This window comes from Panthera tigris, chromosome C1 (assembly GCF_018350195.1).
Source record: "Panthera tigris isolate Pti1 chromosome C1, P.tigris_Pti1_mat1.1, whole genome shotgun sequence".
Lineage (NCBI taxonomy): Eukaryota > Metazoa > Chordata > Mammalia > Carnivora > Felidae > Panthera > Panthera tigris.
In genome coordinates, this window is record NC_056667.1 from 57,482,035 (window position 1) to 57,506,876 (window position 24,842).

Genomic DNA, 24,842 nt, shown 5'->3' on the forward strand with positions numbered 1-24,842 from the left:
AATTGACATGTAATAAACTGCACATACTTAAAATCTACAATATGATAGGTTTTGACATAGATCGAAAGCCATGAAACCATCACCACAATCAAAATGATAAACATATTCTTCAATCCCAAACGTTTCTTGTCCCCTTTTCTCTCTCTCTCCCCTCCTCACCCCAAGTTGGCAAGTAACCACTGATATGGAAAATGGATATGGAAAATGGATATGGAAAATCCAAGAGTAGAACAATTTGACTAAATTCAAATACCAATATCCAAACTTTAGAAAGTAGTGAAAATTTCAGCTATTTTTAAAAATCTCATCTATTTTTAATATTTTAATGTTAATACCATGCAATATATTTCTCTCTGCATTTATTCACATTGTCTCCAATATAGAGAGAAATTAACTTTCCTTTGGGGTACACAAAAGTAATCATCTTTATCAGCTTGATGCTTGAAAAAAAAAAAAAACACAACTCTTCCTATATAATTATATTCTTAGGCACTAATTTTCTTCTTTAGGTCAATACTCAGGAGAAACTGAATTCAACTCCATTTAGGCCTACCAAGATCATGCTTGATATTTTACCACTCATGTTCACATAATTTTATATAAATATATAAATTAATTACCCTAGCTCTGTGAAGACAAATTAAAAAGGGTGGATAATCTAAAAATACACAAAGAAAAGTTGCTTTTTTTAGTATGCAACTTTTGGTGTGAATTTGGTGTGAATTCGGATGCTAGATTAGCTGTGAATTTGGATGCTAGGTTATTTCCATACTTAGTCTTCTTTTAAGCATTTTAATTTTTAAAAATTAATAATTATTTGCCTTTGAAGGTATGAAAAAATATTCATCAAAGATAAATGGGCCTATTTAACTCAGAAGTTGATTACTGGTTTAGAGGGATAAAGGTTAAGAATTTTATCATAGAAGCTCATTTTTTTTTTAGTTATTTTAAGTGTCATTATCTTAATTTGATTATTGTTTCAGGGAAAATAAAAGGAAAGTATTAGAGACATGGACTGAAAAAAAAAAAGGTGAAAAAACAAACAAACAAAAAGAAGCCACTGGGAAGTGTGTGGGAAATCTCTATACCTTCTATTCACTTTTGCTGTGAACCTAAGACATAGTCTTCAACAAAAAGGAGAATGACTGACAAACTGGTTATTTAAACTTGGGTTTTTGCCAGACATTTTGTCAAAAATGAACAAAGTGAGCTCATCACTTCAAGGAAAACAACTGACAGAATTTGTGACTGACAATAAAATTTGAGCTGTCAAGCAAAAATTGGAATTTTGGAAAATTCCTATCTGCCACTGTGAGCTTGACAGCTTCCCAATACTTATAGGCTTTTCTGATAAGACTAGTATGATATAAATTAACATAATTTGTTGATAGTGTATTATGAAATGTGTCAACATCTGGAAAACCTGTACAACTCAGTGAAGCAACGCTTTCTAAATAACCAACGCATGAGTTACAAGATCAGGCATGAGTAAAAGACCCATTCAAAATGCAGAATAGGCCAGTTGATTTTAATGTATTGGTATGAAGAATAAGAAAATTCATTGATATAGTTTCAGATTCTACATTGCAGTTATCCCCTAAAAAACAGCCACTTGGCGAGTTTTGGTGTAGTATCAAAAAATAATCACAATTATCCAAAAAGACTATTGAAATACTTCTCCCTTTTCCAACTACGCATGTGTGTGAGGCTGGATATTTTTATGCACAATTCAGTCAAAACAATATATCACAACAAATTGAATACATAAGCAGATAGGAGAATCTAATATCATCTATTAAACCCAACATTGAAGAGATTTGCAAAAATAAAAACAATGTTACCTTTTTCACTAAATGTTTTTGTTTAGAAAAATATCATTACTTTGAATAAAAATGTTATTTATCTTAACATGTTATAGGTTTATTGTTATTTTACATAATAATTATTTTTAAAATTCTTGTTTTAATTTATTATATAGTAGATACCAATAGATATAAAAAATATAAACGCAAGTTTTTAGGGTTATCAATAATTTTTAAGACTATAAAGACCAACAAGTTTGAAGGTATCTGTTTTATATCACATCATGGTTTGTATAGTAAAATTACAAGACCATTTTCTAACTTATATTCTCACTTCAACATAGCACTTGCATATATATAATTTGAATTTGCATGTATGGCAAAAAAAATATTATATATCTAAAATTTTATAATATACTTTAATAAGCAATCTGTATGAAGTAAAAATAATAACAATAGCAATAATAATAATAGCTTTATTTTTCTTAGGGAATTCAGAATTGATACATCAGAGGTTCAGTGCAAAGGCTAGAGGTGAAATTTGATTATGATGTTATTTAATGGCATCCCAGATCACATGCAAAAAGCGTTTTGTGAAAAGAATAGTCGGCAGTTTATTATTAAACATTCTACCTAGAACTCTCCAAAATCCTGGAAATGTTATGACCAGCTGTAGTGTTAATCTCATTCTACACTTAGAATGTTTCAATATGTTAGACTTATCTTTGTTCATTTTTATTTTTATTTTAGAGAGAGAGAAAGCATGCTAGTGGGGGAAAGGGCACACGGAGAGAGAGTGAGAATCTCAAGCAGGCTCCATGCTCAGTGCAGGTGGACCTGACATGGGGCTCAGTCCCACGACCCTGGGATCACGACCTGAACTGAAATTGAGGGTTGGACACTCAGCCAACTGAGTCACCTAAGTGCTCCTCTTTGGTCATTTTTAATAGTCCAACTAGTAAAAAGTGCTGGAAGAATTAATTTTTCAACATTTTTCACAGTTGAAAAAGATTCCATGACTTTTGTGTGAAATGACTTGTAAAATTGATTATTTTTGTTGTCCAACATTAAATTGTACCTAGGAGTTCCAGCCACTTGAAGAGGCAAATATACAATGAAAATAATAAATAACTTTTTTTTTACTCACATGGCACCAGATACCATGTTTTGTGCTTTACCCCGATTCTTATTTAGTTAAAGTCCCCATTAACACCATTCTGTGTATATTATTATCTTCCCATCAACAGTTAGAGACTGAGGCTGAGAGAAGTCAATAGATTTCATAGCTAAGCTGTCGATTGACCTATGATGCCTCTTAATACTATATATGATAATTGTATCCTACATTTAATAGTATTTGGTAATTTAATGGGTCACACTGCTGTAGAGGCAAAGGATTTTCCATAGTAAGAAAAACTGCATACTAAGCCCTCTCTTTCTTAGCTCCATTGTCTTGGTCAAAAGTCATAAAAAGTTGGGGTTCCTGGGTGGCTCAGTTGGCTGAGCTTCCAACTTTGGCTCAGGTCATGATCTCACAGTTTGTGGATTTGAGCTCCGTGTCAGACTCTGTGCTGACAGCTCAGAGCCTGGAGCCTGCTTCAGATTCTGTGTCTCCTTCTCTCTCTGCCCTTCCCCCATTTGTGTGCGCTCTCTCTCTCTCTCTCTCTCTCAAAATCAATAAACATTTTTAACAATTAAAAAAAAGCAATAAAAACTCAAAAATGTGAATGGAAATTTTAAAATGTCATTCCCTCACAGTGTATGGTCAAACAGAAATATTTCTGGACTGGAAACCAGACAATCTATGTAACTTAGCAAAGCTGAGTAAGACCTTTCTTCTTGATGGGCCTCAGATTCCTAAGGGATAGTGCAAGGAGCACTGCCTGTGGAGTCAAACATCATGGATGTGAATATTGGCTATGCCACTTACTGTGTGAACTTGGACAAGTTATTTAACCTTTCTGTGGCTCAGTTTCCTCACTTATAATTTCTACCTGCATCTAAAATTCTCTAGTTCTCTGATCCCGATGTTTAGCTTATATGATATCAATACCCCAGATAGTAAATTCCAGTAGTCTATGTACTATACTGTTATCACAAGAAAATAAGTGAGCTTTATTCTAGGTACCTGAACACTAAAACATTCTTCCTTCTGTTTTCCTGTTTCATAGACGGATACATAAGAAACTAGAAATGTACACCAGTTTGGGGAGGAGAATGCGGGAGCTGGTGAATAGAGAAAAATAAGGAGACTTGATTTTATCAAATACTCTGTAGTTCTTGACTTTTCCATTATGTAATGTTATTCTAGTCAAAAAATTAAAGACAGGGGCACCTGGGTAGCTCAGTTGGTTGAGCATCTGACTTCAGCTCAGGTCATGATCTCACGGTCTGTGAATTTGTTCCCCACATCGGGCTCTGTGCTGACAGCTTAGAGCCTGGAGCCTGTTTCAGATTCTGTGTCTCTCTCTCTTTGCCCCTACCCCACTCTTGCTCTCTCTCTGTCTCAAAAATAAATAACTGTTAAAAAAATTTTTTTTAATTAAAGACAAAACACACACACACACACGCACACTTCACTGGATGAAACTGAAATCCATTTACATAAATATTCAAGTTTTTACATGGTCTAAACTGGTGGTTTTCAACATGTGGTTGTCTGATCAGCAGCATCAGCTTCAACTGGGAATTTGTTAGAAATGCACATTCTGAGACAAACCCAGGTCTACTGAATGAGAAACTTTGGGCGTTGCGCCCTCAATCTCTGTGTAAACAAGACCTTTAGGGGATTATGATATGCTCAAGTTTGAGAACAACTATCTAGATTCAGCTTACAGTTATCAGCTAACTATCTTCTCAAACCTGAATCTGTTGTGCCTGCATCAGAATTACCTGAAGTGCCAGTTTAAAATGAAGCTGCCTTGGAGAGGAAGTTTACCATAGTGTTGATAGCTTTGGTTCTGGAGCCAGACCTTCTGGGTTCAAAACCAGGCTCTTTGATTTGTTATTGGGCAACAAAGCCTTAGATTCCTCCTTATAAATAGAAATCATAATAATAATGCCTACCTCATAAGAATGTTGTGAGGATTAAATGTATTAATAAATAGAAAGTGCACATATTCAATAAATGTTTTCAAAAAATAGTTTGATAAAGTAAAAAATTACTGACTTATTTAATTTGCATTTCCGGGTTTTGGATTCAAGAAATACATTTACTGTTTTTACAACGTAATTCTTATTTCTTCTGCCCACCCAGACTGCTACAGCTTCCTCTTCTAAATCAAAAGCTCTAGTACACCTACAAAGTAGACCAGCATTTTCTGAATTATATTTCTCAAAACAGTTATTATTGGGAATTTTAATAGGTATGACACAAAGATAAGTTTCATGGACAGATAAGTTTTGGGAACTATATATATAAGGTAGAGAACACTCTTAACTTGTGATATTTTTTCATTTGTTATATAAGTTCTTTGTTTATCTTTTGTATCATGATTTAAACTTTTCCATTATTTTGCCACGTCCTACCAACTGGAATATAGGCTCCTTAAGGTCTGAGATCATGTCTTGAGAATATTTAATCTCCTTCATTGTACCTAAGCAGTATGGCAGAGGGGCATGTTTGCAAGCCTTGGAACTAGACAGATTCCAATCCTGGCTTCTCCACTGATTAACCTAATTGACCTTGGACATGTCACTTCACATCTCAGAACTGCAATTGTTTCATCTGAGAAATGGAAATAATAATTCATCTCAGAGGTTGTTGTGAGACTAGTGTTAGATAGCCTTCAATAAATTATAATAGGCTTTAATAGTAATAATCAAAAAGACATTTATTTACTTCTGTTTATGTTCATTTGTGTGATGATTAATAACATGATAACATCAAGTTCTTAGAAAAATGTTTTATACTGATTTGCAAATATAATAATATATTGTCTTAGTCTTCTCAAGCTACCATAATAAAATATCACAGACTAGGTGGCTTAAACAACATAAATTTATGTATCACAGTTCTGGAGGCTGGGAAGTCCAGAATCAAACTGTTGGCAAGATAGGTTTCATTTTGAGGTCTCCTCTTTTGGCTTAAAAGCAGCTACCGTCTTTCAGTGTGCTCACACAACCTTTTCTTTGTGATGCCCAAAAAGAAAAACAGAGAAAGAGGGAGAGAGGCTGGTTCTCTAGCATCTCTTCTTATAAGGGCACCAATCCCATTATGAGGGCCCCATCCTCAAAGACATCATCTAACTCTGATTTACTTCCCAAAGGCTCACATCTAAACACTATCACACTGGAGGTTAAGACTTTAGAATATGAATTGGGAAGTGGGACAAAAACATTCAGTCCATGACATACATATTTGAACTTATAAAATATACTCTCAAGAAAAGCAGTGTTTTAGGGGTGCCTGGGTGGCTCAGTCAGTTAAGTGTCCAACTTCCACTCAGGTCATGGTCTTGCCGTTCATGGGTTTGAGCCCTGCATGGGCCTCTGTGCTGACAGCTCAGAGCCTGGAGCCTGCTTCCGATTCTGTGTCTCCCTCTTTTTCTGCCCCGCCCTATTCGCACTCTGTTTCTCTCTCTCTCAAAAAATAAAGAAAAACATTAAAAAAGAAAAGAAAACGAAAAGAAAAGAAAAGCAGTGTTTGAAATTATTCTATGCTTTTTAGCAGAGTCCTCAAAGATAAGCTTTTAGAATCATAGTATTTGGTTGAAAAGTCTAAGGAGCTAGAGAGAGAAATTTAAGACACAAAAGAAAAAGATTATAATGTATTTCCTGAAGTGGTCGAGTTATCCTTACAGAAAAACTAAACGTTATTGAGAAAAGTACAGAGAAACGATCAAATGGAATTTCATTTATGATTGTATAAGATTCCAGTTAAGGGACAAAACCAGCAATGATTTCCATTTAAGAGCCATTGTCCTCTACTGCCTAGTTTCTCCTTCACTCCCTGTCCCAATATTTTAGGATTGTGACCATTTATGGGCTGTCGCCAAATTCTAAATGCAGCATAAATGCAATGTTTCTACTTTTTTGTTGGTTAAAAAATCTTTCAGTATCCTATCTTGAAGCATATAGAATCTTTTTTTTTAGTTTATTTATGTATTATATTGAGAGAAAGAGAGCGTACATGCAAGCAGAGGAAGGGTAGAGAAAGAGAGAAATCCTAAGCAGGCTCTGTGCTGTCAGAATTGAGCCCGACAGGGGGTCAATCCCATGAACCACTAAATCATGACCTGAGCCAAAATCGAGTCAGACACTTAACCAACTCAGCCACCCAAGCAACACGTATAGAATCTTTTTTTAGTGGTCTTCTTCAATGGCAAAGCTATTTTCTACTCATGGGTTATAGATACTTTCACTTAAAACAATACTTTTAAATAGAATTTTACATTTGGGTGGTACTTTTCTCCTATAATAAAAAAAATATATAGATTTTCTTTTCAGTCAACTTAATTAACTTCCTAAAGGGTCCAAAGGAAGGGAAAGATCAGTGATTACTTTGGAAAAATGGGAAAATTGGGTCAAATGAAAAGTATATTATCTTGATAATGATGGTAACTGTTCAAGAAAAACAAGACGGTCTTGTTGCTGATATGGAGAAAGTTTTATGGTCTGGACAGAAGATCAAACCAGCCCCAATATTCCCTGCCCCAACAATGCCTAATCCAGAGCAAGAATCTCTTCCAATTCTTTGAAGGCTGAGAGAGGTGAGGAGGCTGCAGAAGAAAAGTCTGAAGCTAGCAGAGGTTGGTATAGGAAGCTTAAGGAAAGAAGCTGTTTCCATAAGATAAAAGTGCCAGGTGAAGCAGCAAGTGCTGAGGTACAGGCTGCAGCACATTATCCAGAAGATCTAACCATAATAATTCCTGAAAGTAGCAACACTAAACAATGGATTTTCAATGTAGATGAAACAGCCACCTATTGGAAGAAGATATCATCTAGGACTTTAATAGCTAGAGAGAAGTTAATGTATGGCTTTGGAGTTTCAAAACACAGGCTGTTTTGAAAGGCCAATGCCTTTCAAGAGGCTAATGCAGCTGGTGATTTTAAGCGAGATGCCAATGCTCATTTACCATTCCAAAAATCTTAGGGCCCTTAAGAGTTTCACTAAATCTCCTCTGCCTGTGCTCTATAAATGGAACAACAAACCTGGATGACAGGACATCTATTTACAAAATGATTTACTGAATATTTTAAGCCCACTGTTGAGACCTACTGTTCAGAAAAAAAGATTCCTTTCAAAATATTACTGTTCATTGAAAATGCACCTATCATTCAGGAGCTCTGATGGAGATGTAGAATGAGACTGATGTTGTACACAACATCCATTCTGCAGTCCATGGATCCAAGTCATTTTCACTTCCAAGTCTTATCATTTAAGAAATATAATTTGAATTGGGGCACCTGGGTGGCTCAGTCAGTTAAAAGTCTGACTTTTGACTTCCACTCAGGTCATGATCTCATGGTTCGTGGACTCGAGCCCCACATCAGGCTCTCCGTGAGCCTGCTTGGGATTCTTTCTCTCTCTCCCTCTCTCTCTCCCACTCCCCTGCTGGCTCTCTCTCTCTCTCTCTCTCTCTCTCTCTTAAAATAAATAAATAAACTTTAAAAAAAGATATAATTTGTAAGGCTATAACTGCATAGATAGTGATGCCTTAAATGGATCTGGGAAAAGTAAATTGAAAGCCTCCTAGAAAGGATTCATTCTTCTAGATGTCATGAAGAACATTCATAATTCATGGGAAGAGGTCAAAATATTAAAATTAAAGGGAAATTGGAAGAAGTTGATTCCAACCCTCATGGATGACTTTGAGGGGTTCAAGACTTCAGTGCAGGACACACCTGCAGATGGGGTGGAAACAACAGGAGAACTGGAATTAGAAGTGGGGCCTGAAGATGTGACTGAATTTCTACAATCTCATGATGAAACATTAATGGATGAGGAGTTTCTTCTTATGGATGAGCAAAGATGGTGGTTTCCTGAGATGGAATCTACTCCTGGTGAAGATGCTGCGAAGATTGTTGAAATGACAACACAGGACTTAGGATATTACATAAACTTAGTTGATAAAGCAGCAGCAGGGTTTGAGAAGATTGACTCCTGTGTTGAAAGAAGTTCTACTGTATGCAAAATGGTATCAAACAACATCACGTCACAGAGCATTGTTCATGAAAGGAAGAGTCGATTGATATGGCAGACTTCACTGTTGTCTTATTTTAAGAAATTTTATGAAAACCTTCAGCAACCACCACCCTGATCAGTTAGCTGCCATCAACATCAAGGCAGGAGCCTCCACCAGCAAAAGGATTACAACTCTCTGAAAGCTCAGATGATGGTTAGCGTTTTTTAGCAAAAAAAAATTTTTAATTATGGTATGTATATTTTTATACCTAATGCTATTGTACACTTAATAGACTATAGTATAATGTAAACATAACTTTTACATGCACCAATATATAATAGGAAAACCAAAATATTCATTTGACTCACTTTATTGCGACATTCACTTTATTTTGACAGTCTGGAACCAAACCCACAATATCTCCATGTTGTGCCTATATATCCATTTCTACTAAATCTTCGCAAATACAATTAAATTTAATTTAATTTAATTTCTTTCATATCACCTTAAATTTGTCTAGCTCCCATGCCTTACTAATCAATTTCAGGTAGTTTTACATTTTGTCTACTAGAAGGTTTTGTTTATATGAAAAAACTCATTTTAAAAACTGAATTACCACAGGATAACTTTTACGTATTTCAGAAACACTGTTCAAGATTTTTTTTAGGGTGCTCTCCATCTTGGCCATTTTAATGGAGTGCCATATCTATACCAGGGGCTTAGCATACATTTAATCCTCTTTGAAACTCTATATAGTAAGCATTATCAACCAATTTTATAGATGAGAAAACAGGAAGTAATAGTAGACAAAATTACTCAGCTATTAAGTGGCCACACTAGAATTAGCACCCATGCCTGTCTGAATATTTTCTACTGAATTACATTATTTCTAATGAGTGAAAACTGAACAAGGAAAGTGAAGCCCAAACCTATTTATTTTTATGTTTTTTACCATCTACATTAATAGAAGATTTAATAGTATCTAATGGTTTCTAGTGGTCCTGAATGATGTTAAAACGAAATTATAGATTATCTACATAATATATTCACAGTCTTATCATTTAGCTAGTACTTGAAGGTTAATGTTACAGTAATAACTACCCAGCCAAAACTAGCTCATGAAAACCAAACTAGAGAAAAACAGAGAGGGTAATTGTAGAAAATGAAGTCAATACCATTATTGTTTAATTTCAAGCATTACTACCTTCAGTAGCATACTTCAGTAGTAGTAGTCATGTGTGAACTAAGGCAAAGCTTTACAGAACACAACTCTTGTAGTATTTATGGAGATTTTATCTTTTATGAGTATGTCTGTTTTGTGTGTGTGTGTGTATGTGTGTGTGTGTGTGTGTGTTTAAGTGTAACTCTGGAAATATTTGTAAGAGCTTTATTTATTTAAAGCTTTACAACAAACCCAGTGTGTGGCCCTAGGACTAGGGGCATTTACATCACCTATGAGCTTGTTACAAATGCAGAATCTGGGCTCATCCCAACCACTGAATCTGAATCTGCATTTTAATAAGTTTGGCTGGTGATTCATAGGCACACTGAAGTTTGGGAAGCACTATTTTACACTTTCCTTACTGTTGATTTTTCCTTTTAGTGTGTACAATTATAGACTATAGATAACAATTCTAAAAAAAGGGAACTTTTGGTCTTTCTCTTGCAAAAAGTATAACGAATGTGTTTTTTAGTAAGATACAACTGATATAACATTACATTAGTTTCAGGTGTACAACATAATGATTCAATATTTGTATATATTGTGAAATGACCACCACAATGTCTAGCTAATAGTCATCACCAAACATTAGTTACGAAAAATTTTTTTCTTGTGATGAGAACTTTTAAGATCTATTTTCTTAACAACTTTAAAATATGCAATACAGTGCTGTTAAGTATAGTCACCATGCTGTACATTATATCCCCATGAAGTATTTTGGAAGTTTGTACTTTTGACCACATTCATTCATTTCTCCCATCCCTTACCCTCATTTCTGGCCAGCACCAATCTGTTCTCCGAATCTATGGGCTCAGTTTTGTTTTGTTTTAGGTTCCACATATAAGTGAGATAAGACATTATTTGTCTTTTTCTAGTGACCTATTTCACTCATTTTGATCTATCTTTTGAAAGCCAGTGATAATCTGAGTAAATGCGATATAACTCTTTTCAGAGAGGAGCCTATATTAGAATACCTTAAGCGATTTCTAACAAGATAACCATCAGCAAAGTCAGCTGGAGTGTTATGAGTTTAAATCTTTTAAATGTCAGAGATCATTGAAGAGTGTGTGTTTTGCACCACTAGCTTTCTCTCTAACCCAGAGATGTAAAATACTTCGACTATAAATTATTAATTCAGTACAGCCCTTAGTGCAGTCAAAATGTTGTCTTTTTAATGCAGGAAGTTCTCACCTTGCACAGTAGCGGAGGATTGTGGAAATGGCCATGGAAGCTGAAACCATGCAACGGTCTTAATAATCAATGAGGGAAAACCATGATAGCACTGCCTGAGGTCTTTAAAACCTTTTTCAGAACATTAAATACTGTTATGGTTGGTTATAATTGTATAGGGAAATGGAAAAATAGTAAAAGTAATATTTATCTTGTTTGCTGTCTTTGTAAACAGTAGGAACATCAAGAATTAAAGTGATATTTTTTGTAAAAAAGTTATCAAGATTAGTTTGAACATCACTTGCCTTTTCATCATGTAAATTATAACTCACAGAGAATGTCTTTTCTATGCATCAGTGAAGTGACGTTTTAAGCTTGAATTGTCTTCCAAACTTCTGTCCTTTGTGCTTTTGCGTCATGAAACCTCTCTGAGAGTTCCTTTACTGTGAAGTTTATTACCAGCATGGCTTCCTCTAGGATGTCTTCATCCTTTTCATTATAACTGCTTTCCTCATTTATGTCAATGAGTTTACCAAGTTCCTCTGACAGCCTATTTACAGTACCTTGAATAGTGACAGGCATTATCCCCACAGTCCGCTATTTCTTATTGTTTTTTAAGTTTATTTATTTATTTTGAGAGAAAAAAAGAGAGAGAGAAAAAGCCAGAGCATGGGAGGGGCAGAGAGTGAGAGAGAAAGACTCCCAAGTAGGCTCCGCACTGCCAGCACAGAGCCCTAAGTGGGGCTCAAACTCACAAACCTGTGAAATCATGACCTGAGCCAAAATCAAGAGTTGGATGCTTAACAGACTGAGCCACCCAGGTGACCCTCTTTCTTCTACAACTCCAGTTATGTTTGATTCAAGTCCTCCAAGGTTGTTCGCACATTGTGTTAAAAGTTCCTGCTGTAATGCACGTGTACTGCTTGCTATTACTTCCTGCCATGATGCTTAAATACTTTCATTTGTATGCTCTATGTCATATTTCTGCCAAAACTCAGCTAAAGAAATTGTATGATCTCCAGTTGTAGCATTGATGGCTTATTGCAAAGTCTGTGTAAGATAATAGGCTTTCAAAGTTGAAATAACTCCTTGGCCCATTGGCTGGATTAGTGAATTTGCTCTTGGTGACCAAAAGCAAGTTTTCACATTTTCATGTAACTCGCCAAGAGCATTAGGGAGACCAAGAGATTTTTCAACAGTAATAGTGCTATAAATGTTGAATTATTATACCTATAGTATCTATCTACCGCTGATTGACAAGAAGGCAATGCAACTACATGATGTACTGTTTGTGTGTGAACTGAATGACGGACGTTCAGAGACAAATCACTGACAGACTTTGAAGGAAGTAATGTGACTAGTCATCATGCCCATCTGTTATTTACATTGTGATTTGTGGACCCAAGAGTTAAGAGCGAAGTTTATACTTTATGCGGTTTCTCACAGTTAGTAAGTATACTGATGTTTGAGCCATGTTGTGGGGGTACAATGTTATTTAATGAAACCATGATGATTGAAATTTGTTCATATCAGAACCGCACAAAAGGCTGCCTTACTGTGACTCAAGACTAAACTCAAAACATGGGGGTTTTTGGGTTTTTTTAATTTTTTTAATGTCTATTTATTTCTGAGAGAGAGACAGAGCGCAAGTGGGGGAGGGACAGAGATAGAGGGAGACACAGAATCCAAAGCAGGTTCCAGGCTCCGAGCTGTCAGCACAGAGCCTACCTGGGCTTGAACTCACACACCACAAGATCATGACCTGAGCCAAAGTTGGACGCTTAACCGACTGAGCCACCCAGGCACCCCTCAAAACATGCTTTTATAAAAGAAAAGAAAAACAAAAAACGTTAATTATATTTTGAACTGTTTAAGTCTTTGACTTCTTCTCTGAAGGTACATCTGAAATTTTTATTTTTGAAAGCCTCTGGTACTTTTATGACCAGTCACTTGCTGAGTACATAACCCTAAATCATCCATACATGGTTTATTCAATTCTACCAAATATATTAAGTACACTATGTAAGGCACTATGCTAGACTTTTTTTAAAGAAAAAAACTGTTACAGGGTTTCCCACATACATTGATTCCTGCTCCCACCAACACACACACACACACACACACACACACACACAGAGCCATACACACCTGGTACCCAGCAACATAACCACCCCTGCATGTGCGGCCTCAAAGGTTTTAGACACGAATTCATCAGGGTTCACTAATACAAAGAGAAAATATTTCCTGAGCATGTATTTTTATGGCAGGATTTAGCAAAGGTGCTAAATCCTTTACTTACAATATTTCATAAAATAGAGCAACTGCATGAGGCAGGAATTGCTAGTATTCTCTTTGCAAATGTGAAGAAACTAAGGCTCAGAGAAAAAGGAAAATTGTTCACTTAAGCAGCACTTGCTTATGAGATATTATTCAAAGCTGAATGCTGCGTTTCACTACATGTGGTTCTAAGTAGCTGAGACTGTTAAGGACTATGAATCATGAGTTACCTCGGTTCTGGGTCAGACTTAACCTACCAAATTATTCTTTCCTGACCCATGGTTAACAGGACTTGATTTATGTAACAGTACACAGGCTTGTGAACTCATTCCTCCCTCTCCATAATGCAAATTTTGATCTTTAATGAGCATATCCCACTGTTACCCACCCCCTTTGGGCACTGACTTTTCCCCGTCAGAGCACTACTCTGTGAATTTCTTCCGTGGTATGTTCCTTTGCCTGGCAGGTAAATAAAATCAGCTTTGGTGTTTGAGCTGTGGTCTTTGTTTTATTGTTTGGTACCCAAGATAACACATCTAGTAAGTGACAGAGCTTGGGCACAAATCCATTCTGACTGACTTAAAACCTATATGTTTAATTTCTGTGTTTACTCATTAACTAAATTATGGGAGTAAATTGCATTCAAGTCAGCTGATGGAAGCTGATTATACAACTTTAAATCCAACTAACTCTAATTCATCCTTCGCTTTATAACAGCAAGATCCTTGCTCTTGGGGGTTCCTTCCTATCACAGTAATAATCATGTTATGAATGGTAATAACAGTGTAATAATATTAACAACAACATCAGTGACAACTTAAATACAGATAGTGCTTCCCTAGTGACAGGCCATCTTTCTTTCCCAGCTATCTCAAACCAGATATTGAAATTTCTTGTTCCCTGGTGATAACTTGAATGTGAATTTATAGAATTTCTTTCTGTAGATCTGGGTCAAAACTGGCTATATATGGGGTAGTAGGGATTGTGACAAACTAAAGAACTGTGTTCATGTGAAGGCAGCAGCCATTATTCTGTTTCTATTGCCTGTCATGGAGAAATATCAACCCAGTATTGTCAGATCTTCCTCTTTCAAGAGGTACCAAGAATCTCGATCATTATGTAGAGTTTACCACATTTTAAAATACTATGTAAACCAAACTGAACATATCTGCAGGCTGAAATGAGCCCTCTCTGTACTCTTGGCTACTTGGCTACAGATGCACTGGCTAAGAGGCAAGAAAATACAGCAGAGGCATACTGTGTGCATTTAAGCTCCCAGATTTCCTACTTTGTGTGGCCCTGGGCAAATTACTTAGCCTCTTTCAGCCTCAATTTCCTTATCTGTAAAATGGGTTTAAAAATAATAGCTATCTTATAGAGTTGTTATAAGGTAAAGATTATTTTTATCTTTAAAGTGCTTAGTAAACCTAAAATTTAATCAGTGATTTGTTGTTAATGTTTTGCCCCCCTTACTATTCCTTTGTGGACCTGCCCTTCACACCCTTCTACCTATCCCATGCCACTTATATGCATCCACTCCAAGGATATACATTATGAATATCAGGCTATAAATGACACTTAAGTTGTATAAAACAAACAAACAAAACCTTGTGTCATTTTCTTTTTTTTTAATTTTTTTTAGAGTTTATCTATTTTTGAGAGAATCAGAGAGCATAAGTGGGGGAGGGGCAGAGAGGCAGACAGAGAGAGACAGAGAGAGAGAGAGAATCCCAAGCAGTCTCTGCATGGTCAGCACAGAGCCCAATGCGAGGCTCAAACTCATGAAACATAAGATCATGACCTGACCCAAACCACGAGTAGGATGCTTAACCAACCAAACCACCCAGGTGCCCCATAAATTGAGCCACTTATTAAATAGCATTGGTTGAACCATTTGGCTGAACTGATAAAACAATTTATATGATACCATTGTAGTCATAAATGAATAACTTTTTTTTGTTCAGTGAACTTGGATATGTGGCCTTTTAAAAGCTCTTTTGCCATATTACCTTTTAAAATGTCTAACTAATGTATTTAACTTTTCAGTTTATCTTTATTAGAAGAATTTGACTGTAGCTGTAATGAATTGGAGTCTCTACCTTCTACTATCGGCTACCTTCATAGTCTTCGAACGTTAGCAGTCGATGAGAATTTCCTTCCAGAATTACCCAGAGAAGTGAGAAATAAACTTGTTTTTGTTAACTAACTTTTAATGAATATGTTTTGGGATTAAGTCTTAACTGTTGTAGTAGCAATGTAGATTCATGAGTTGAGCTGTCAATGTATATAGGAGTTATCTGTATAAGTATTTATTGATTATTATCCTTTAAGTAATATGTGACAAGTGCTTATATTTGACTCAGAAAATGCATTTGACTCGAACACTACTTGCAAAGAAAAGTAATAAAATATTGTAAGTTACTCAATGCTAAGGAATGCAGTTTTAGATAATTTAAATATTTTGCTCTTAAGAATAATGATAAATAGCATTCTGGGATCATTACATTTACATTTCTGAAGTGAAAGATTTTTAATGTAAATAGTTTTTCTAGGTATCATGTGGCATAATAATATTATTTTTATTTTAGAATTCACCAGGAGGTTCTGTTGGTTTTTCTTTCTAAGTGGGATTTTTATTTATTAATGTCAAGAAAAAAATGTGGGGTATATTTTCAATTTAACATCTTATACTAAACATTTTCATAATGAAGGAACAATAATCAATATGCCATTATTTTAAAACCAAAAGTTATGAATAGAAATAACAAGTACCATTGCAACATGAAATAAAACTAACTTTGTCAAGGCAATGTCAACATCTTTTGAGTATGTATGATCTATTAGCACTCACTTGGATGGACAATAAAAACAATGTAACTTATTAAAACAATGAAGTTAATGAGCATTCTAAATAACAAAATTATAAAGAAAATTCTTCCTTCCTAATGTGCAAAAGAATATGAGATATATGTTGCCTTAATACCTAGAGGAATATATATTATATATACACATATTTTAAAGAGTGGGATTATAAAAAATAAAACAATAGACATATTAAGGGAGTCTTAAAAGTGACAAGAAAATCTGTAAATTAATTATTTTAAAATTAAAAATTAATATAAAATGGTTTACAGTGTATTTCTTTATTTTCTTTTGTTACCCATAGATTGGAAGCTGTAAGAATGTAACAGTTATGTCTCTACGTTCCAATAAACTGGAATTTCTTCCTGAAGAGATTGGACAGATGCAGAAACTAAGAGTCTTAAATTTGAGTGACAACAGGTATTTCTGCAACATTTCACAATCACATATTAGCTATTTACTAAAAGTAAATTATTATTATATCTTGTTAATGATTTAAAAAATATTTTCTGTCTTATGAGGTTTATAGAATGTAGATATCCATGTTTTATTGAGAAAATGGCAGAAGCTAAATTATTTTTAAACTGATATTTCTAAATTTTTGCATTTGATTAATTTCAGATCATATATTTATTATGTTTAAATTACATAAAATTTGTACACCCAAATTTATATACTAAAACCCTCCTATATTCAGAAATCATAATATTATGAAAACATGAAAAAATTATAATAAAAAGCTACAAAATTTATTACTTAAAATATGTTTATAAGTATATATGTATGTATGCATATGTATATATTTTTGTGTACATATTTATGTTTCCAGTAAATTAACTGGACAGTGTGTGTCTTGTCGACACCATCAAAATGCTGAAAGAATATTGCCAATTAGCTAATATCAAAAGCCATAAAGTTTGTACATTATGGTAAAGACAACCAAATGGCTATTTAGTCATGTTCAGAGCAAGGCAAAAAAAGAAAAGATAGGTGCTCTTCTTGTGACAAAGTTGTTATAGTGGTGGATACGCAAAAACAGAAAAGCAAAACTGCAATTCATCTTTGTTTCCACCACAATTGCCCTCCAATAGGAAAGGATAAAAATAAATATTGACTGAAGATAACTACTCAGTAGATAAAATGATTATAGAATAAAACATATAAAATATATTTCAGTCAGACAAGTGATAGAATGAGAAACTGAGAGATTGCAATGAAACTGTCAAAGATGGAATCATTAAGAATGTTCAGATCTGTAAGTTTCAAGATGGATGTACGAGTTCTCATTTGTTTGTTGGTTTGAAGAAAATAATAATAATAATGTGATTTTCAAAAATCACATTCACTTAGTAATTCAATAATATTCCATATAAGAGAATAAGGCATTTTATTAAAAGGTTTGGGATTTAATTTTTAAAATCAAGATGGCAAGGAAGCTTCATACCTTGGTACAAGAGTAAATCCAATCAAATCAATCTCATTCTCCTGTTTGGACTGGGTTACCAGACAGGAAAATGAGAGAAATGCTTTGAATGTTCTACATGACTTTCAGCAAAACATTTTTCAAAATTTTCTAATTATATTCTTATGAATAAGATTAGGAAATATGATAATGTAGATATAATAGGAAGATGGATTCTCAGTAGATTCCATTACAGTCCCCAATGGAACTGAGCTCCATTACTGTTGTAACTTGGAGAGGGGTTTTCTCTCTTAAATTCTTGGTCTGCTCAACTTTCATTCAGTAATAATCTGCATGATGATATAGAAAATATGCTTATCAAATATTTAAAATGACCCATAATTAGAAGTAATACTAATAAAGTTGTTTTTTAACTATTTTTATTGAGGCATAATTAACATATAGTATTACATTAATGTCAGATGTACAATATGATTCAATAATTCCAAACATTACTCAATGCTCATCACTATAAGTGTACTCTTAATCTCCTTTATCGCTTTCAGCCATCCCCTCACCCACTTCCCCTCTTGCAACCACAAGTTTCTTCTCTGTATTTAAATGTCTTTTTTTGTTTGTTTCTTGTCTTGTTTTGTTTCTTAAATTCCACATGAGTGAGATCATATGGTATTTGTCTTTGTCTAACTTGACTTCACTTAACAGTATACCCTCTAGGTCCATTCTTGTTTGACCTGGAAAATAGCAAGATCTCATTCTTTTTTGTGGCTGAGTAATATATATTTATAGATATAGACATAAATATATCTATATATCGCATTTTATCCATCAATTTATGGACACTTGGGTTGTTTCCATACCTTGGATATTGTAAATACTGCTACAATAAGTGTAGGGGTGCATATATCATTTTGAATTACAGCTTTGATTTTCTTTACCTTAGGTAGATACCCAGTAGTAGAGTTACTTGATAATATAATATTTCCATTTTTAATTTTTTAAGGAACCTCCATACTGTCTTCCATAGTGGCTGCACCAATTTACAGTCCCACCAACAGTGCAGCAAGGTTCCTTTTTCTCCACATCCTCACCAACACTTGTTATTTCTTGTCTTTTTGATTCTAGCTATTCTGACAGGTATAAGGTAATATCTCATTGTGGTTTTGATTTGCGTTTCCCTGATGATTAATGATGTTCAGCACCTTTTCATGTGTCTGTTGACCATTTGTATGTCTTCTTCTATTCAGGTCCTCTGCCCATTTTTAAATTGGCTTATTTTTTGTTTGGTGTTGAGTTGTATAAGTTTTTTTAATATATTTTGGATATTAACCCCTTATCAGATATATCATTTGTAAATATCTTCTCCCATTCAGTAGATTGCTTTTTGGTTTTGTTACTGGTTTCCTTCACTGTGCAGAAGTTGTTTGGTTTTTTTTTTTTTTGTATAGTCCCAATAGTTTAATTTTGCTTTTGTTTCCCTTGCCTGAGGAGACATACTTAGAAAAATATTTCTATGGCCTATGTCAAGGAAATTACTGCCTGCTTTCTTCTAGGAGTTTTATGGTTTTAGGCCTCACATTTAAGTCATTGATCAATTTTGAGTTTATTTTTGTGTATGGTGTAAGAAAGTAGAAAGTCTGCTAATGAAGTTATTTATTCAACAAATAGAGGATAATTCAGTAACCACAATGGGACAGACATATTGCTAGATGGTAGGGCAAAAGGTATGAATAAGTCATTGAGAATCTCACAATATCCAGGAACTTATTTCATCAGGTCAGTTATATAACCTTAATTTTTCTCCTACTACAGCGACTAGAACATAGTATAGAGCCAACTAATATTTCTTAGTTAATGAATTAATCTATGACTTAACTTGCAATTAAAATCAATATTCAACCAAATCTGAGGCCAAATTTAACATTGCTATCAGAGAAAGACCTGGATAAAAGAACTGGATTAAATATGAAATGCTTGGATAAAAGATTAAATATGAAATGTCATCCAAATGTCATGACCATCACAATTTCACATTTATAATAGAATGCATTTTAAAAATTTTGGTATTATAGTTTAGGAAAAATTATTCCCATGCACTGTCAACTGCAAGATTGTTCCTATGGTGAATTTATTGCACATTTGTGATACTAAATAGAAGCTCACTTTTAACATACGTTACTGGGGGACTAAGGAGAATTGAGTGTAACTTGTCCTCCTCTAACAGTCTCTTTTCCTTACACTCCACATTTATGACTGGGTTGATGATGATTTGTCATGCATTTTGTTGTATGATTCCAGAGTTTCCCCCTCACATAATTTCGATGTGGCAGAATTGATATTCTACTTTCAATTCATCTCCATATGATGTGGAAAAATTCTTCCCATAACACCTTACTTCATAATTCCTGGCTTCAATGAAATTAAATAACCAAAAACTACAAACAGTTTTTACGTAATTTAGTTTCATGTTATAAATACTAGTATAACAAATAATTTCATAAAAAGAGAACTATGATATAAATCAGTCTCCATTACTCTTTATATGCTTATTTATGTTTTATAAATATTTATGAGCTCAGAGAGGTTATTATATTCTTCCTAAAGTTATCTGGCTAATGTACACTGTTGCTATTTGTATTGGCTATCAATATCTTTTCAAATTTACTAAATCATTTGAAGTGGTCACTCCTTTTGCATATAATATAAACCATTTCCACAGTCCTTACTGATTATTGTAATATTTTCCATTTCCATTGTCAAAATATATGTATTCACGGATTGGCTGAAATAATTCCAACATATTAAAGACTTAAGGAAATTTTCATTCCAAGTTCTATCTAAAATGTGTACCTCTATTCAAAAGTGAATATGCAGAAATTAACAATGAATCCAGTGGCAGGCTTTGTTTATATTACCACTTTGCTGAGTAACTATGATGGCAATCACATATATGCCTATGCAATCACAATTTATGCATCATACACAATTTCAGGGATATCAGATAATATGTTGAAGTAGGCATTTGGCAGTTTGGTCCTCCAAAGGCTAAAGCCAATACTAAATAGATCATTTCAATTGAATATCATAGCTGACGCCAAACTCACATACCTCAAAATGCATTTTTAAAAATTCCCTCTTGGAATACAAAAAGGTGACAGAACAAAAGGACATGCTCTCGGGAGTCATCTATAGGAGCTGTAGATTCCTTTAATAGTATGACAGACATGACCCCTTCCCATCATGGAGCCTACAGTTCTGTGGGGAGTTCAGCCAGCAAAACTGTAATCACAAAAATAAATATATAATTACAAACTATGATGTGTTCCATCAAAGAAAGTATAAGGTACTTAGAGACTACACTGGGGAAAGTTATTTACATAAGGAGGCAGGAAAAGCCTCTTTGAGAAAATGGCATTTAAGAGCTAAAAGACATGTGGGAATTAGTTAAGTGAAGTTGTGGAGAAAGAATATTCCAGACAGATAAGAGTTTGGCTACTCCTTGTAGTGGGCTGATAAAAGGCCAGTAAGTGGAGCTGGTGGGACTAAGCCAGGAAAAGAGTAGCAGAAGTTTCTGGAGGGGATTGGAGGGCCAGATCTTGTAAGATCTGACAAGGCATGGTAACAATTTTGGATTTTTTTCTAGATGTGATAGAAAGCATTTGGAGGATGGCAAATGGGGATTTTCACTTTTTAGAGATTGCTCAGACTACTGTAGGGAAAGAATTAGAGCAAAGAATGAAATCAATAAGTTACAGTATTTTAAATAATTCTTCATAAAAATGAACTATATCCATCTTCACCCACGCTATTAGAATTTTCTTGTTTTCGCAGGTTGAAGAATTTACCATTCTCATTTACCAAACTTAAAGAACTTGCAGCTTTGTGGCTTTCTGACAATCAGGTAAAAACCGTTATTACCTGATTTATTTTGTTTATTAAGATGAACTACAATTTAAGCTTTGAATTACTAACGTATTCCCAGTAGCTACCTTTGGCATATACTACAAAATATAGATCCCTTTATCTTCTGAAAGATTTTTGTAAAGATAGCAGTTCAAGTGTGTATTTCATTGCTACAGATAATACAGTACTATAATCTCCACCCTCTTTAAATACTTTGATTTAGCATCGACTTCATTCTCATGTATCAAACACACAAAACGATCATTTTTATAGCTTTGTGCTTCTAAAAGGTACTTCTGTGTCTTTAGGGGATGTTCTTTAATTATATCTCTGAAGGTAAGGAATAAGAAATCACAGAGGGAATTATTATCCAATGTATTCCTTTTTAAAATACTTTCAATTATAATCAACTTAATTCTAAAATTTTACACAAGGAATTTTCAGATATATTTTGTGACTATTATCAGTATTTTCTGTGAAATTGGTTTGAGATTATTTTTTATAATCACGAAAATAGATTATATTCAAATTAGTAATTGAGTGTTAATGAATAACTTTAATAACTGGAAAATAACAAGAAATAGTTGAAGACATCTGATTTGCCACCAGAAAAAAAAAATGGTGGTGGACAATTTTGACATGGCTTATTAATCTTTACTTTTTTCTCATAATCCCAAAATTTTGAAACACCTTTTTGCAAATATGAATAGCCAAATGAAAACAAATCATCTTGAATTTAGTTTGTTATCATTATCTCCTGAGCATAAACGCAGCATTACAGGTAAATGAATTGACCAGATTTCTAAGTATTGGGCTACTTCTGTGAAAAAATTAAATCTCTACAAAACATAAAATGTAAGTGTAAGAATAATGTTTGTGTCCCTACAGTCATTATAGTACTTGCTTCCATCTGCTGAAGAGAAATTAGATTCAAATCCAAATCTTATCAATGAACTATAGATTTTTCAAGGCATTAATATATCATTATAAATAAATAATTTCTGGATTCAATGTGAGTTATGCTAATGGAACAATCTATTCTACAGTCTTTCATTGTGAAAAAACATCTGCTAATATCATGATTTATTATTCTTGTGGGAGACTGAACTGAACAATGACTGCATCATTTAACTTTTATTTATAACAGTGATTTAATGTGTTTCTGACTCAGTTGCATGAGACAAGCTGATATGCCAAATCCACTTTGTGTTTCACTCCTATTAATAAATGTCATGAAATTAGTGGATTTTTTAAACATTAGATATCATCATTTCCAATAAGGTATATATATACATATGTATATATATATATATATACATATATATATACATATATATATGTATATATATATATAATTTAATATCAGAGTTCTACAATACCCTTCAGAAATTGTATTTGTAAAATCAAATTAATAATAAAGAATTAAATATTACCATCCACAAGAAATATACTGATACATCAGGTACAACAAGAATAGTTGCTTATTTTTATGTGGACTCTGTCTTTGGTTACAAAAATATCTCTCAAAAAATGCTTCTGTTTTAACCTAATTAAATTCATAGATGATTTTGCAGTAGCATGGATTTGATAGCAAATCCCATTTGTCTTTTTAGGGCAGCAGTTTGTGAAAATGAATGAGCATATAGAACCACACCAAAAGCTTACTTAGTTGAATAATTTAATACATCTTGGTCTCTTTAAGACTAAAACTGACATTGCTCAGTGAAGATGATAGGTTTTGTAAAAAAGTATCCTACAGAAAAAGAAACTCTCAGTATGAAGACCTTAGAATTTAAGAATATTCCTCAGCAATAGTCTTTTATGTAATCCTTAATTATTTTATTACTTTTTTCCTTGCCTTTCTTTTAATTGTTCATTCAGCTCAGTGAGGCCAAACTATTGACCATGTCTTATATAAAAGTAATATTCTTCATATTCACTATCTTATTAATCTATTTTGTATGTTCTTTGCATCTAGTCAAAAGCCCTTATCCCTTTACAAACTGAAGCCCATCCAGAAACAAAGCAAAGAGTATTGACTAACTACATGTTTCCCCAGCAACCTCGTGGTGATGAAGGTAAATTATCAGTAAAAATTTCTCCTATACTTATATAATTATGGATAAAAGGGAATAATTTTATTCTGATATCTGGCCAGGAATACTGACACATGGGCAAGGCTATGAAAATAACTAGATGACACATATAAGTCATCCAGGGGTTAACCCTAAACATGAATCTTATCTTCCACAATCAGCAAGGAAGAAGTAAAACCTTCACTATTTGCCGATGACATGATACTCCATATAGAAAACCTGAAAGACTCCACCAAAAAACTGGGAGAACTGATAAATGAATTCAGTAAAGTTGCAGGTTACAAAATCAATGTACACTATACTATTTTAAATAAGATTCCAAAAATGTAACTCTCCCTCTTCATATCTTATATGGAAGTGTTGATTTTTGGGAGCAACTTCTCTTGGTGGATTCTAAGACATAGGACTAGTTAACTAAATGTAGTACCCAGCTCACTGAAATGAGCTAAGAAGGGTCAGACCTTAAGGAAGGTTCAGTGAACTGGTTTATTTCCTGTGTTCACTAATTTCATGAACACAATTTAAACATTTAGTCTGGTGATCCCAGGCCCCAAATTATTTCATGTTAAGAGTCGACCATAAAGAGATAACTTGAAAATAATGACCATTATTTCTCTTTCAAGTTGAGTTTCTCTAAATGATGTCAGTAGCTATGATAGATATACGTGTTGGAAAACCTAAACCTAAACTTTACTTATATTTTCATATTAGTCCCTAGATTATCAAAATATTTCATTTAAAAAATAAGGGGAAAAGTGAAAAGTGAAAAGAATCTCAGATTTGCTGGTCATTTCTGAGATGTGGTTGCACAGATTGAATCCCTAATTTATTGTAGGGAATGAGGTAGATCTAGTTAGGCAAAGTGTGATATTAAGGAATTAGCCAGGTTTTGTTTTGTTTTGCTCTCTTTTGAGGAAAGAAGAGTTGGTAATAGAAAAATTTTTTGAACTTTAAGCAAGTCAC

At 33.9% G+C, this 24,842-nt stretch overlaps 1 protein-coding gene across 1 annotated transcript in view; it reads left to right on the forward strand.

Annotated features, from left to right (window-relative positions):
* LRRC7 (leucine rich repeat containing 7) overlaps positions 1 to 24,842 on the forward strand; it is a 556,339-nt gene that overhangs the window by 423,940 nt on the left and 107,557 nt on the right. The window contains exons 12-15 of the mRNA XM_042996209.1: positions 15,645 to 15,774; positions 16,765 to 16,880; positions 21,712 to 21,781; positions 23,762 to 23,861. Of these exons, the coding sequence (XP_042852143.1) occupies positions 15,645 to 15,774; positions 16,765 to 16,880; positions 21,712 to 21,781; positions 23,762 to 23,861 (416 nt within the window). The remainder of the gene's footprint in view (positions 1 to 15,644; positions 15,775 to 16,764; positions 16,881 to 21,711; positions 21,782 to 23,761; positions 23,862 to 24,842) is intronic.